The sequence below is a fragment of the Pelmatolapia mariae genome, linkage group LG22 (assembly GCF_036321145.2).
Source record: "Pelmatolapia mariae isolate MD_Pm_ZW linkage group LG22, Pm_UMD_F_2, whole genome shotgun sequence".
Lineage (NCBI taxonomy): Eukaryota > Metazoa > Chordata > Actinopteri > Cichliformes > Cichlidae > Pelmatolapia > Pelmatolapia mariae.
In genome coordinates this window covers 28,734,347-28,751,241 of record NC_086245.2, presented here as the reverse complement: position 1 = coordinate 28,751,241, position 16,895 = coordinate 28,734,347, and the positions used below count along the sequence as shown (strand labels likewise).

At 37.8% G+C, this 16,895-nt stretch overlaps 1 protein-coding gene across 1 annotated transcript; it reads right to left on the bottom strand.

Annotated features, from left to right (window-relative positions):
• Positions 1-1,596: 1,596 nt before the first annotated feature.
• On the bottom strand, positions 1,597-9,276 carry LOC135933162 (CMP-N-acetylneuraminate-beta-galactosamide-alpha-2,3-sialyltransferase 1-like). Its single transcript, XM_065471126.1, has 6 exons — positions 9,025-9,276; positions 7,636-7,835; positions 7,271-7,438; positions 6,857-6,902; positions 6,254-6,373; positions 1,597-1,764 (listed from the first exon to the last, which is right to left on the bottom strand). The coding sequence occupies exons 1-6, from the start codon at positions 9,274-9,276 to the stop codon at positions 1,597-1,599; spliced, it is 954 nt and encodes a 317-aa protein (XP_065327198.1).
• Between the last annotated feature and the right edge of the window lie 7,619 nt (positions 9,277-16,895).

Sequence of the window (16,895 nt, the reverse complement as noted above, 5' to 3'; positions counted from 1 at the left end):
AGTGCGGGGTTGTTTTTCAGGAATTAGGCCCGGTACTTTAGTTCCAGTGAAAGAAACTCTTGATATTTTAGCATACCAAGACACTTTGGACAATTTCATGCTTCCAAACTTTGGGGATGGCCCCTTTCTGTTCCAAAATGGCTGTGCAAGCCAGTCAAGCTCTTCTACACAAAACTAAGTCTTTATGGACCTTGTTTTGTGCACAGACTCCTGACCCCAACAAACACCTTTGGTGTTTTTCCAGGGGAATCAGAGTGGGGACTGCAAGCTAGGTCTCACCTCACAAATGTGTTTCTGGAAGAATGGTCAACAGTTCCCCAAAACATACCCCTACACCTTGTAGAAAGCCTTTTCAGAAGAATGGGATGTCACTCAAGTTCATATGCATGTGAAGGAAGATGAGTGGACAGGGAGTGTATGTAATGTATGTTTTTATTATATTGCTTTTCATTGTTCAGCTGTACATTTTGGGCTGTATAGTGTAACCATATTTTGAAAAGTGTTATAAAAATAAACATTTTTAGTGTTGTACCCTACTGAAGGCATTATGTTAATACTTACCAGACTCATCTTTGGAAGTAAGGTCCGTATGCTTTCCCCACATTTATCATTATCGGTAGGTGAAATGAGAACATGTTCCTTTTATTGTAAACTTGTTATGAGGCAATGACTATGTTATCTTACAAGCTGAGCAATAACAAATAATCACACACACATAAAAGCAACAAACACAATTTTCTTATACAAAATAACTAAAATAACTAATAATTTAAGTGACTTAAATATATAAAGTACATTCCAGGGTCCATCTATGTCAGAAACGATTAAGATGGGTGGCTAATATGTATTCCACCATCCAGCTGGGGCCTTTCGTGCATGTTCTCCCCGTATTTGCCTGGGTTCTGTCTGGGTATTCTGGCTTCCTCCCACAGCCCAAAGACATACATAGTGGGGTTAGGTTAACTGGTGATTCTAATTTGCCCATAGGTGTGAATGTGAGTGCAAACTGTTATCTGTTCCTCTGTGATAGCCCTGTGACAGACTGGCAATCTGTCCAGGGTTAACCCCGCCTCTCGTCCTATGATAACTGGCATATGCTCCAACTCCCCCGCAACCCTGATAAGAATAAGCGAGAATGGATCGATGGAAAATTGGCACTCCCAAAAAGAACACAAATGAAACACACTGCTATCAGGCACATCTGTTTATTTAAAGACTTGTTCAATCTTTATTATGGAAAGGTATGACTTGTCTTGAAAGGTATACTTGAAAGGTTTCCAGTATGACTATCAAATGTATTCAATAACGCTTTAGCAACAAACTTCTATACTTTTCTCTTTTTTTTCATAAACAAGTTACAGGGTTTTAATGTGACTGCGCTTTGGATTTTGCATTGCATTTTCTATTATTTTGGAGACAAAATGTAGATAAGATTACTAGTGATAAAGTCAGATATAGATAAAGTTAGTATATAGTGGTATTTATTTTGAAGGGGGGGGGGCAGCAATTACCACCACTTATTTATTTTTATAACACAGGTTTATGATCACATGATTTGCAGCTGATAAAGAGAGAAATGAAAACATTAAAAAGAAATTACCATCCTTTAAAAAAAACAATTGTCTTCTTTTTGTGTAATTTCTCTATCATTTTATATTCTTCTTCTCCTGGATGGGCTCCTGTTTTTAATTTTTTGTTTCTGAGGATTTCAAAGTAATGGCTCCAGTTTCCCTCGCTGTCTGCTCCAAACCCAAAGATAGTGACCTGGGGAAAAAAAATTGAAGTAAAGATTTCATGTAAAACCTAAAGTATTGTTGCCACTAAGAGCATTCTATTAATTTATTCATTCATTCATTCCTTTATTCATTAACTAATAGCATTCTTAAAAGAAATCATTATCATGATATTGAGGACATGGAGAATCTTTCTCTTAGTAGCCTGTTTAAGTTATACCACAAAGCTGAGTGAGGAGTTAATGAAAATCAGCCCATAGAGCACTTTATGCATAAATGCTGTGATGACAGGGATCTCATATGCACTTCCACTTTTTCTAAATCTTCAGCCTTGGTGGGGCTGTTGTCATATTGGCAAGTGGTAAATTTATATATATATATATCGTGGCCCAAGCCAATCATGAAGGTGCTGCTTAGAGTAGCTAAACGCGCCACTGAAGCACCGCAGCACCGACTCCGTGCTGCTGCTGTTCGATCAATTTATCTGTCATGCACGTGTCTCTGCACAGATGTGCAGAAAGTCCCATAGTGCACAGCGACACTTGCACATTCAACGTGCCAATGTTCCACCAAGAAAATAATAGGTCGCATAGGTGCGACCAGCCGTTCAAGTAAAAAAAAAGACAAGTCTCCGCAACTCTGAAAGTCTCTGTGTGGTCAACAACAGACACACATTATGCACATATCGTGGTCTAAACCAATCAGAGATGGTCAAGGGCAGAACCTCTTAGATGTCCATGACCAAAGTAAAATGTTCAGATATTGAAATGTTCAGTTTGAAGCATTTCAGGCACTTTTAATTTTGACTTTCTTTTTACTTTATATATCTTGAGATATTTTAAGTTTAAATTTCCGCTCAGTGAAGCACTTTAAGCACAAGAACTTTTTCAGTACAGTATTTTTTGGACTATATAATCCTTTCATTTCCTCAAAAGTATGCCTTACGCATACATTCTGATTGTGCTTACTGACTGCAAACTGATTTTATGTGGTACATGGTGCTCAAAAATCTGTCAAAATATTTTAGTACAACTTTGGTAAGCTACGAAACCGCACCGCTTGATGGATTGTTGGAGCATTACGGCTACCGTAGTCAGGAGCCTCGCAGAGTAATACGTACCGTGCTTTAAAATAATATTACCGTATTGTGTGTGTATAAGGACCCCAAATGGCAACTGATAAGAGACATGCTTACGAAGCAGGTTTCAAACTCTATCAAACTCTGGGAATAGAGCAGCTGCAAGAGAATTCAACATTAATGAATCAATGGTACGGAAGTGGAGGAAGCAAGAAGAATGCGTTGAGTAAAGTTTGACTTATCTGACTGTTTGGTTTCGCTTAATGCACCTTATAATCTGGTATGCCTTATGGTCCAAAAAATACAGAAAGTTAGTGTTCTAGTAGAAACAAAGAACTTTGTGTTGACAAGATTGTTAGTTAATCATTTACAAATCAATATTGTCTGTAGGGACTGCAATTTTTTTTTAAAAAAAGTGAACATGTGAAGCTGCAGTGTTAAGCGATGTGGTTGAAAAATTTGTACTGGTTATTTTCTTTCTCTAAAAACAATTGAGAGTTTCCTTGGATGTGTGTTTGGGATCATTGTCTTGCTGAAACATCTACTTTATTTTCATCTTCATTATTCTGATAGACGGCAGCAGATTTTTATCAGAAATGTCTCTGTACATTTTTCCATTCAACCTACCATCAGTTATACGAAACATGCCAGTGCTGTATGCTAAAAGACAACCCCACACCATAATGTTCCCACATCCAAACATCACAGTTGATATGATGTTTTTGGGTGATATGCAGTAACAGACTATATTCCCCCTGTCATGGTTCTGGATCATTGGACCCAGCATTTTGAGTTTATGGTGTTTTTCCAAATTCTTTTTGTTGTAATGTTTTAGTTTTGTATTATTTAGTATTGAGTTAGTCTTGGTATTGCTGCTATGTTTAGTTATATTTCGGTTTCCATGTTGTCTTTTCGATGTGTCTCGTCTCCCCTTCCTGTTTACATGTTTCTCTTCCTGTGTTTTGTTACATGTTTTCCTTTTTTTGTCATGTGCGTTCATGTATGCTGCCGCTCTCTCTCCTTCTCCTTCTCTCTCTCTCTCTGGCTATCTCTCGCTCCTTCTCTGTCTCATCATCCGTAATAGTTTCCGTGTTTCCCTTTTTGTCTCCTCCCTTTGTTTCCCCAGTCTGTCTTGTTCCCCTGTGGATTCCTTCTTCCCAGCCTGTGTCTAGCCATTAATTCTTAGTCTCTGTCTTAGTGTTCCCTGTTTTACTTTGACGGTGTTGCATCCTATGTTAGTGTGTTCAGTTTTGTTTCCTCCTGTCTTGTCATTATGTTTATTTGCCCCAGCTGTGGTCCCCATGTCTTTCCTCTTCCCTCGTCATCCTCTTGTGTATGTTGTAAGCTGTCATTCATTCATTGTCAAGTCGTTTATTTATTTCATGCAATGTCCCAGGTATCTATGTTCAGGTTTCATGTTTTACAATTCCAGTGTTCTAGTATTTAGTTTAGTTTGTCCAGTTTAGTTCATCTTAGATCCACCTTAGTTGCCTTTTGCTCCTTTGTTTTGTATGTTGCCATCAGCCTCTATAAACGGCTTACTCTTTTTTAAAAGTTCGGTCCTGTCTCTCGGCCCATTAACAAAGTGGCGGGCAGAGTATACAGGAACATCTTTACTGAGTATGGCCTGGAAGTCCCAAGGCCGAGCCTGCCCAGCATCCTTCTTCACTAGCTCAGCCGAGCCTCCAGCTGGCACCTACCAAGCCACTTCTGGGGCACCCAGCACCTCCTAAACCACATCCTGCACGTCGACCACCTGCAAAGCCACCTGAGGGCCTTCAGTTTCACCCACTTCATCATCTCTGTTATGCCCCTGTGAGGTACCGTTGGCCACATTGTCGACCACCAACCACGATGTCCCCGCTGGTCCCGCAGTCGGCCTCTCTTTCGTCTGTTTTTGGGTCCACTCCACAACACACCGATCACCTGACCTTGACATGCCCAGTATTTCACAGGGTTTTCTAAATGTTGTTCAGCAGACTTTCAATGCATTTCAACATGCCTTTTCTTCAGCAATAGAGTCTTGGGAATGAGAACGAGAACAGGCCATGGTGGGCGAGTGCAGCTGATTCCATTCTGTAGCTCTCCACAAGTGACTCTTGGGCAACTCTTCTGATAAATCTTTTCACTCCTGTCTGAAATCCTGTGGGGAGCACCTGGTTGTGGTAGGTTTATGGTGAAATTATGTTCTTTCCACTTCCGGATCATGGCCCCAACAGTGCTCACAGGAACCTTCAGCAGTTTAGAAATTCTTCCTCAAACAATGACATCAGTATACTTTCAAAAATAAGGTTGTGGAGATCTTGAGCGAGCTTGTTGGTTTTACACATCATGAAATGTTTCTTGTGTGACACATTGGTAATGAGCACCTTTTTATAGTTTATGAGTTGGAACTGAACCAGCTGATTTTAATTTGCACTAAGTGGCAGGATTTCCAATTACTGATAGATTTCAGCTGGTGTCATGACTTAATGATTATTTTTTTAATACATTTGGGAGAATTTCAAGCAAATTTTTTCACTTTGTCATTATATTGTGCATATTGTGTGTGAAATTCTGAAAAATGAGTTTGGAATAATAACAAATGAAGGGCTGTGATACTTCCCAAACAGCCTGTATATTTTGGTATGAAAATAATGTTTTAATGTTTAGATTGAGTTAATGTTAATTTTCAAGGTGTAAGTAATCATCATACTTGTTACTTTAGCAGACCTATTGCCTACAGATCATATTCAGACATTTAAATGTATTCAGCCAACTGTTAGATGTTAAATAAAATATTTCATTAGAACTGAAAAAATATATACATCAAACATAAACTAAGGAAATTTCTGAATGTAGTAACCCTTGATTTTTAAATGTCAACTTAATTTTATTTATATAATACATTTAAACAGAAGCTGACACAAAAATTGCTTTTCAGGCAAATAAACAAACACATTCAGCTCAAAAATCATGTTACACTGTTCTCGCCAAGTTAAAACTAATTGTTGAATCTGTTTGACTCCAACACTGGCCCTGTACTTGGCATTGAATCAATACCAAGTTTGGCATTTTTACACATTGCTATCCAAGAGTTATGTAAAACTACTTTCAGCTGCTCTGTTGACACAAGCGGGTAGGCTCTACATGTTCGATTTGGCAAAACTTTTAACACTTGATATCCTTCATGGTACCACCTTTAAACACAACCCTAAAAGAGGATGTGTCTTTAGCTAGAGTACTTGCTGCCTTTGGTTTGCAGGTAAATGTGTCAACCATCAGATGTCCACTCTTCTTGACTCTTCTTGAAATAACCAAAGATACATTTCTGTTTTAGTCATGTAGTCATCTAAAGCAGATTTTGTTCTCGACTTTGCTGGTAAATCAGTGTTTCTCAGTGTTTAACTACCACCACTGTCAGTCAGATGCATAATGTACAAATTGTTTAAAGTGAACATACCTCATCACACATCACTAGGCTGAGAATCACAGCAAGAAAGCCAGTGGATGGATAAGCACCCTTCTTTCCCAGCCATACTTGATGAACATATTTCATGAAAGCCGGATGGAGGATCAAGATCTATTATGAATCAGACATAGCCTTAAATCTGAGTTTTATGAATTATTACTTTCTGCAATGAATTCAAAAAATACTTTAAATTAGCACCACTGTAGCTAAAAGAAGCCAGTATTTGTTTTTGGTCATATGGCTTTGACCATTGACCTGCATGACCTTCCAGGCACATAAATGCCAAGTATGAGAGAGTGGGAAAACCATAATAATACCCAATACAGAGCAGAGTAAACAGTAAATACTGCAACAAAGAAAAATCTGAGGTGCAGGTGACTTGTGAAATGGCTTGCACATCTGTAGCAATAGTGGATAAGCTAAATCAGGTTAATAGTAAAACCTACTGTATATGAGATTATCCAGTTCAGTGTGTAAAATCAGCTGACTTTGTCGCCTGCCTGAATTAATGGTAGCTTAAATGTATTACTTATTATTATACTTCTTAGATATTATTATATGCCAGTTTTGTTCATGTAAACCCAAAATACTCACCAAATCTTTGTTAGTTATCTTCTTTAAGTTTGGAGCACCATTTTCCCTGTTAAAAAGATGAAATGTGTCTTTGAATTTGAAAGAGAACTGACTGTTTGCATAAATAAATGCTAATAATTACCTAGGACTAGCGCATCACAACAAAAGATTAAGTTGTTCATATAACAATTCATATAACTTTCTGCACTTTTTGCTATTTAAAAAAAGAAAGGCTGACCTCTGGTGGGTTGTCTGAAAAACTGTTTTGTTTAATTTGGTTGTTCTAACAACAACAAAAAAAAATAGACTGCATTTTTCCTTACAATTAGCTAAAACTATGTTGCAAAGCAGTTAAAATCTGATATTCAGAGCAAAACAGTTGCAATACAATTTCTAGCAACATAGGTTTTAAGACAGTAGCCATGTTTAGCCTACCCTCGATTTAAGTCCTTCATGAGCCACAAAAAGTCATGTGTTTTGAAAGGAAAAAACAAGAGATGAGTGGTATTGTCCAGTCTAGTAGAACTCTCTGGATACATGACATGATGAGTTGTTTTGGTTCCAACATCTGTTTCATAGCCTTTGGTACGCCCCCGATTGATTCTAAATAATACAGAAGGATACATATTTAGCACACATTTTTGCATTTTAGATACATAGATATACATAGACTTATATTATATTATATTATATTATATTATATTATATTATATTATATTATATTATATTATATTATATTTTTTTGTCTGCCAAGAACATTTTTGACATTAGATTTTGTGTTTGTATTAAATGATTATTACCTTATTACGATATCATGGAAATCAATCAGAGGTCCATAATGCGATCCTCTCAAATTTCCAGAATTCCCCACCACGGCGCAACTCCTGCAGTGATCAGGGCGAGGTTCTCCAATATCTGCAATTGGTGTTATTGTCTGAAATAGCCTCTCTAGAGTTTTATTGTACAAAGTCAAGTTTTGAAGTCTTGCCCCCTGTAAGTTCTGACAAAGAGGAGAAAGTTGTTGAAAAAAATCAAACTTTCCCACAGAACAAAAATATTATAGGATTTCCGAATGATTACAAGTTCATGAGTCACCAGTAAGTCTGGGAAAGACCCTTTCAAACATACACTCCTCTTGATTAAGCTCACAGCTCACAGTTAGATCTTGTCTAAATGCCCACCCCTGTGACTTTTTCCATATCAATCAATCATCAATATTATGATGCACCATTTACAACAACTGTGAAAGATCACTGAAACTCAAGAGTAAAAAATGTATACTGATTTAGGCAAAAATATTATTAGGCCTGAAGTTTATTCCAGTACTTTCATTTGATATTTAGAATTGTTCTGAAACGTTTAAGACTGATCTGCAAGATACAACATCAGCATTAATCTGTAAGTTTCTTCAAGCATATGAGTTGTGCACATTTATGCAATGATAGACTATGAACAGTACTTACACAAACATATACTGTAGATTCAAATAATATTTTTTGTGTTTCAATTCAAATAGAGTCGCAGTTTTACCTCAGAGCTCTAAGTTGTCTTTAGTGAGAGCCTCAACCCCTGGGCCTGAACCCTACCCCTTTCTTGAGAGAAACAAAAAAAATACTAATTGCCATATTAAGTCATTTCTTTTGACAGAAGTTATATCCAGAAAAACTCCATAAAAGGTTGCAGACCAAAACAATTGCCTTACTGATTGTCTTACTGATGAGTGGGAATTCGCTCACATGCTATTTTGCCCCATTTAGTAAATCTGGCCCTTTAAAAAAAATGCCAATAATCAAGTTTTATGCGTAGGGAGGCGCTTTCATATTGTGATATTGCAACTTTCACTAAAGGAACTAAAAAGGTTTTCCAGAACTTGTCATTGCCAGTAAATGGTAAGGATTTTACCATTCTTCAGGTAGAAATACAGGAGGGTGAAGAGTGCAGTATATTTAAAAGAATAAAAGATAGGTAGTACAAGGTGCTTTAAACTTGTGTAGTTTGTTTACTTAAACAATAGAGGAATATTTGTGCTTGTTTTTTGGATGGCGGTAGACCGTGTCATTTAACAGCAGCAATATGTTGTTAAATGTCATGACATACTTGAATATACTGCTCTTTAATAATAATAATAATACCTTTAACATCACCACAGAAGCCAAAAAAGTGATATGTTGATTTTTTTTATTATTTACCTTCCACCAGAGGAAATCTTCCTCTGAAGGTATATGTTTCTGTGACAGAAAGGGTTCAGGAGCTTCACTGATGATGTCATTAAACCAAGGATCACTGTCTCTTAGACATTTCTTACAGCCACAAAGACTCGGCTCGCGATGACAGAAGGTATATCCAGAAAAACTCCATAAAAGATTGGAGACCAAAACAATTGCTGTGATACTCAGTAGTGGGAAAATGCGAACTCTGGATCTTCCCCATTTGAAATACATCTTGGCAGAGTTCCAATCTGAGAACAAATACATGTGTGAATATGAAAAATAGGACTAAGGTTTTAAGAAAACAGTAACAGAAACAATAGCTCTTTACTTATAAATATTTATAGTTTGCAGAATATTAACAGCATTGCACTGGAATGCACAAAATCGGATAAGTATAAAAAGTTGGTTAGTGTCCTCTTGTATTCATGGCATTTGAACAGATAGCATTTACCAGCATAAATCACCTCCCACATTATTAGTTCATGTAAGTAACAACATCTGTTGTTTGAAGTTGAATAAAACAGTATGACACCCAATAGAACGGAAAACACACAGTACAAAATATTTCCAGATCTTGGTCAGATTCTGCATTTGCATGAACTGTTTATCTCATTGTTTTCTCTGCTTACCTCTGTTTCTGTTGAAAAACTCCTGTTCAGCTAAACTTTATCGTGGTTCTGGTGCTGATTAACCTAAAATGAAGTAACATAGCAACAAAAACAACACAATGATTAAAAAACAAAACAACTCAAGATGGCACTCATTAAAATTATCCCATTTGCTTCTGAAGAATTTGACTACACAATATGAGGCCACTCTATTTGAGGCAGAACAAGATAAATTGCTAAACTGTTAAAAAAAAATAGGCAAAAAAGAAATCTGGGAAATGCATACTAAATAAATGCAAACACACTTCAGAGATTCGCTACAGATCAGTGTGAGATAAGACAGAGTGTAAATTTAATGCATCTTACCAAAAACGCATTAAAAAACCAGGAATATGAGTCAAGAAGAACTTGTAGGATATATCTATTAAGCTATCCATGTAGCTATCAAGTAAAGAGCAGCTGTTCAGTGGGAGAGGGAGGGAGGGAGGGAGGGAGTGGCTGTTGACTATATGCAAATAACTATAGAGGTTGTGTCTGACTTGTGCATTGCCACACAGAGAAGTTGTGGCACTAAATTTTATTTTATTATGACAACCCACAAAACAGACACACATGCAAACACACATAGATATACATAAATACATTTAAATATATATTCTATTAGCCTCTTACTCAGCACAATACAGCTGATATTTGAGTCCATGTTTTACACCATAACATTTAACGCATAACTCTTACTAGAGGTTCTTTATTATTAGCTGAAAACTTAAGATTCCACCCTCATATATAGTCATATCTTTAAAACCTCTAACTCTAAAACACTATGCAACATGGTAGCTACAAATACTAACACTGACCATTCATTGAGGCTACTAAGAACACAAATGAACATTGGGCCCCTTTGATGCAATTATTTCTGACCTCTGCCACTGTTCTTACTGTGATTTTTTTTTCTTTTCACATTGATGTCTTCAGGTGAAACTTTGGGTATTTATTTCAACCAATTGTGTGTTTTTGTCCTCATTCAGCATTAAGCCATTCTTTATGGATGTCTCTCTGCCCAGAGTGTGTCACATTTTGTTTTTTAGTTTGCAAAATACTTCTTCCAAAACCTAATCTTCTTTTTCATTGACATGCCTCATAAGTGGCTTCTATCATCCAGAACAATACATTTAATAAAATTATTAAAAAATAAAATAGTTGTTTGGGGGGGTTTTTTTTCAAGTAAAATTTAAAAGAACTATTTGTTATACTAACTAATTTGACTTAAACACTGGAAAGCAGTTTATTTAATATTTACAAAACAGTAGTGTTATATGATATTTTTGAATTAAGATACAGATTATTATCTTTGCTTATAATGTGTTAGCTGATTTGGATCAGTAGAGGATCATGTGAGTGCAGCTGGTTTGCAAAAGACACATGATGCTTAATATTTATTTTTTCTCTCAACTGAAACATTACAAATAACATCACTTAGAAATGCTTGCCTGCCTATCCCATTTAAGTTTATTCTTAAATAGGACTAATGGCAATATTTTTCTCTCTTGCAAAATTTAGATTTTCGTTTTTAAATTTAGGTGAAAGGAAGGTGTAGGGAATTTTAGGGGTTTATCTCTGCCATTTCCACTATGTGGAAACCATTGGATATAAACTTCTTAGACAAGTCACTGTTTTTACAATCACAAGCTGTGCCCTGAGGCATCAGTTTTGTTGATACTGAAAATAATGTTGACAGAGAAGGCGCGGACACAACCTAAGGTTGTCAACACATGAAGTGTCAATAGTACAGAAGAAAGGACTGGTAATAATGTGTTAAATTTGCTTTCTAAAGTTCTAAAGTTCTAAACTTTTACTTTATTTTGTGACCAGTATGACTGCTGACAAGTAAAAGGTTTGTCAGCTGCTTGCAGTAATAATAGCTGTTAACTACTGACTAACTAATACAATATGCATATTTCATGGTGTGTGAGTGATTCAGTGGTTTAGTAGACAAAGAAGTCAGCAGTGACTGTGATATACACATATCATCACTATAAAGAGGTCTCTAAATAAGTAACAGTACTCTATTATTAAAACTGATGATGATTTGTATGCTATTTACGACACTGACGAATGTTCAAATCCATCACAATATTGGAGTAAAAGAAACAGGATACTAGCATACATTTTAATACTTCCTAGATACTGAATTTTTTAATTAAAAATGAATAACACTGATATTAAGCCATTTATTAGTTGTGTAGCAATGTATATACAACTCCAATTACCTATGGATTACATTTTTTAAGGTACTTATCTACCTATTTATTAAATCCTGAAAGATGATAACTTTGTCACAGACATCACAGAAATTGACCCAACAGCAGACACAATGCACAGAAGCGATGGAGTTTACAATCAGTTTATTTACAATAACATAATCAAAGTTCACAGTAAGAGTCCTGTCCGGGACAGAACGCCTGAAACAGGAGCGAGAGCGGAATTGGTACACAGCGAGGTTAGTGACGGAGAGAGGTTAAACAGTGAGAATTGAGCTTTCCTTACTTTTTGTGCAGAGGCGCTACAAGTAAGGCGCGATGTACTCCCTCACATCCTTCTCCAAGGTGTCCCACCAGAAGTAGCGTCTGAGAAGAGAAAGTGTTTAGCTTACCCCCAAGCGAAGCGTGTGGTGTGGCCCCAAATGATTACAGCTGCGCAGACTTCCACTTGCATATAGCACCAGTTGGGGGGCCCAGTAACTGCGTTAGGATCTCCCTGTAGATGTTGTTGGACTGTGAATTCAATATCCCAGGTAAGATTTCTGTAGAATACGCTCTGGTGTAGTGCTAACTTAATCGCCAGCAATTCGCAATCTCCAATATCATAGTTGTGTTCTGCAGGGGAGTCCAAAGCGCTGGGAAAGGAGAGCTTCAACCCCAGCTACCCAAGCATCCACCTCTACCACAAAAGGTAATCTAGTGTCGGGATGTACCAACAATGGCGCTGAGTTGAACAGAGTCTTTAATCTTGAGAATGCTGGATCCGCCTCTGTGAACCAAACAAACGGAACTTTGAGAGACGTAAGTCTAGAAAGTGGTGCTGCTACCTTACTGTAATCTCTGATGAAGCATCAGTAAAAGCTGGTGAATCCCAAGAAGCATTGGAGCCGTTTCTATGAGGCTTGGACCAGTCACTCAGCAATTGTCTGAACCTTGGCTGGGTCCGTCTTCACCTGCCCTCCTTAAATAACAAAAGCCCAGGAAAGAGACTGTGGAGGCATGAAATTCACACTTCTCTGCATTAACATATAGGTCATGTCCACACTAATACGTTTAGCTTTTCTTCAAATTCTTTAATTGTCACTTGCTGTTGCAACTTTGTACTTTTGTGTTAATCGCAGCAACAACTCCACCTCATTGTCAGTCAATTTAAAAAAACTTTTAGTGTAGACGTGGCCATAGACGGTTCTCCAGAAGCAGCTGTAGGACACTGCGCACATGGGTCTGGTTTTCAGGTTTACTTCTACTCATTGCCCTCGTGGTCATGGACTATATAGTATGCATTACGTTGATCCAGTTTTGTGAACACAGTGGCTACCTGGACCGTTGTTTGGTCTCCTGCTTATCAGGTTGTGATTATGTTTGCTGTGTAATGCACTAGCTTCATAAAATTTCAGCCTTTCCTTTAAATAAAAGGTTGATACTAGTACCTAGACAGCATTGATTTCTAGTAGACTGGTGTGGCTTAGTGGTCCCCAACTCCCGGGCCATGGACCGGTACCGGTCCATGAGTCATTTGACACCTGGCCGCGAGAGTTGAGGCTCAGGTGTGAAATTTATGGTTTTCAGGGTTTTTATCATTAACCTGGTTTCCCTGGGTCTTTTCACGTGTTTTAGTTGTGTGTCTTATTTTGAAAGAAAGGTTTACGCATTACCATAGCAACCAGAGAGCATTAAGGGGCAGAGAGGAGGATGTTACTCTCAATGTTGTTGGCCTTTTCAGGGGAATGGTGCCAATAAAGTTACACAATTACACAGTGAATTTGCGTTTATTATATATACAAAACACCACAGTTTTTGTCTTGGTCGTATCGTTTTATTTTGTTGTATTTATCTGGGTCACCCTAAAGGCTGGCCTGTGAAAGTATTGTCTGCAATTAAACCGGTCCGTGGCGCAAAAAAGGTTGGGGACCGCTGGGCTAGATCACCCCACCTGCTGTTGCTCTAAAAGTACAACATCAGCTAAACTACCGCACAATTAAAAAAGATGTCCTTGCCTTGTTGCTTGCTTTGAAGAGCTTTCAAGTGTAAATAGAATCTACTTTGAAACCTATTCAAGTTTTCACTGACCATAATCCAAAAACGACTGTGACCAGTGTTTGTTTTTTTTTCTTGTGATGCAAAACACGAACAAGAGAATTGTGCACTGGTCTGGTCTGCAGGATTGTAAGCCACAGATTAATGTTAACCCTCTCAGGCTCAAATTAAGTTTTTGTTGCTAATGCACAACCAAGTCCTGCAATGGTACTTCTGAGTAAAAAAAAAACTCATAAAATATCTATGTGGGGTAATCAGGTTGTTAGTTTTTAACTGTTGCAAATCGGCAACGCCTGCCTCGAGAGGGTTAAAACACTGACAATGTAACTGCCGATGCATTATCTAGATCTAATTATGTGTTCAACATTTTTCACACAGCTCAGCGTTGTGGGGAATGTTTAATTCTTGGTAGAGAAAATGGACTGAGGCAAGGTGGAAAACTGTTCTGTGGTCAGATAAATAAAAATGTGAAAATCTTTTTGGGAACTGAGAAAACCACATCCTCTTGACTAAAGAAGAGACTGACCATTGAGCTTTCTGTAAGCAATAATGTCTACAATTTCAGTTGGTATCAGCTTGCCCTGCCACCAAGGAGATGTTTAAATGCCTCAGTGACCTTGCCTCCGGAGATTGGCGGGTCATCCCCTTCGTCCCCAGACTGCTTCCTCCACGGAAAACGTGCCAGTGCGATTAAGGAGGTCCTCCACTTCCCGACAATTTTCTCATTCGAAGTCAGCAACTATACAGAGTGCAGGTAGAAAACCGCTTTCCCCTCCTGACGGTTTGCCAGAATCTCTTCGAGGCAGTCCGAAAGTCTTTTTCCATGGCCTCTCCGAACTCCTCCCACACCCGAGTTTTTGCTTCAGCCACTGACCACACATAAATATGTAATCAGTTGCAAGTTAGTATGTGTTGGATTCAGTGCTTCAATGTACAGTAAGAGTGCATGTCGGTCAAAATCAGCTGGGATGAAATCATGTTCACTTTCAATTAGCCAATTAAAACATGTTCAAATTAGCATGATTACAGTCTGTATAACACACATCACATAAAATACACATCACAGCTTTGTCTGTAAATGAATATCAATGTCTCAGAGCCCTTTGCCTAATTTTCTTCTGATCCTTAAACATTTCGTCTAAACCTTAATCATCTTCCACTATTATTATGCTTCATGAGCATAATACACATAGTGTTCAGCTGGTATGTTGCATAGTTTTGTTTTGTTTGTTTGGGGTTTTTTTTGGTGGAAGTCATCAATTGACAGATACCATCAGGGTAATCATAACAGCTGTGCTGTGATGGAACATTTCTATTGACACTGAAATGAATGTTGACAGAGAAGGTGTGGATGTGCTAGCACATGAACTGCCAATATTAGCGACGTAGTCATAAACTGATTGCAGGTTACATTTTAGATTATTGTTTGATTTTAGCAAAGCCAACCAGCAAGAACAATGAATAACTCAGTAGTTTAATGCTCAGTTTAGTAGAAAAAGGAATAATTACAGAAACACAATTCTCATCAATAGAAAAGGTAATCTAAATACTACTTGACAGCACTTATGCATTATGGATTAAAACTTTCAAAATTTACAACTTTTAAAATAGTTTGTACTGATCCCATATAACACGATGCTACACACAAAATTACTTTTGAGAATGTGGTGGAGTGTGGTCTGCAGCTCCACTGCAGAGGAGAGGTGGTGCAGTGGATTCCAGGGGCAGTGCCAGAAGGTTGGCAGAGCCACTGGGACTGATTGTGTGATCCATATTTCAGTAGCCAGCTTGGACTGGAGGACAGAGCTAAACAAAGCTAAAGACACAGCGACTGTAAACTCTGCAAACATTCCAATCCAAACACAAATGTTAAAATATTGGAAGAAATTAATTGTTAATTTTGATTTACATCTATAGTACAACCAAAATTATACTAGAATGTCATAGTCAAGCATGTCTTTCATTCTCTTTCTCCTCTGTGCCTGTTCTCTTCTGCTCTTTCTCTCTTTCCCATTTCCTTACCTGCAGGTTGATGTATGTACGGATGCTGGCACACCTCTCCAATCACCCCCTTCTGGAGACGTGGCTGTACTAGCTGTTTCAAGAGTTTAGCACCAGCACCTGTTTTTCATCAAACAAGGATGGGTTCTTACCTCTACTCTCTGTCAGATCCTTGTTACTTGAATTTTTTGTCATCAGGGTCCTGATGAATTTTCTTTCTTTTTTTTTAATTCCAGATGTCAAGTTTTCTGATCTCTCATTCCCCCTTCTAGTCTTCCACAGTTGGTGTTTTGGTGTACTTCCCATAGTCAAGTTGCGAGAATTTTGACCTTTAATTTCTGCTATCCATTTCCCTTTCTACTAGAAAATAAGTACAAACAACCTGCCTGCTAAAAGCAAAATTTTAAAGCTGTTAGTCATATGTGACAATTTAATGATCTAAATGCAATTTAGAACATCACAAATGTTTCACTTCAAACACTTTTTCTACTGTTTGGTACAATATTGTATGGTTGAACTGGCCCAGGGAAACTTTAGGCTCTTTGAACTGTTTTAACTAGAGGTGGCTAGACCAAGCCAAATAACGATAATGTAGAGACCAACACTGGTATTGGTGTAATATTTTAATATAATTACCAAGCTCACGGCATTGTTCGTGTTTATCAGATCATAGGCATCTCTGTGTAAACACTGCTCCTCTCATGCAGGTACATGCTGCTCCATCCCCTCCTCCATGTTCTGCTGTGTTTAGCTATCACTTGAGCTCGTGGCACTGAGCAGTGAAATGCAGGCTGCAGTGAGTGAGAAAGCAGCGCATCATGTAAGAAGTAATTTACAGTTGTAAATGCTGGAACAAGCAGCAAAAGATGAAGACGGGAGGAAGGAAATCCCTTCGACAGACTAAGACCTCCAGCACAGAGCCTACAGACAGAGCCCGGTCTTA

Bases quoted from the DNA above. Each gene is read 5' to 3' on its own strand.
- LOC135933162 (XM_065471126.1), bottom strand. From the start codon at position 9,276: ATGTATTTCAAATGGGGAAGATCCAGAGTTCGCATTTTCCCACTACTG. The intron at 7,836-9,024 runs GTAAATAATAAA...CCTCTTTGTCAG, and splicing joins AAGATTTCCTCTGGTGGAAG to AACTTACAGGGGGCAAGACT. The intron at 1,765-6,253 runs GTATGTTCACTT...TTTTTTCCCCAG, and splicing joins GCCTAGTGATGTGTGATGAG to GTCACTATCTTTGGGTTTGG.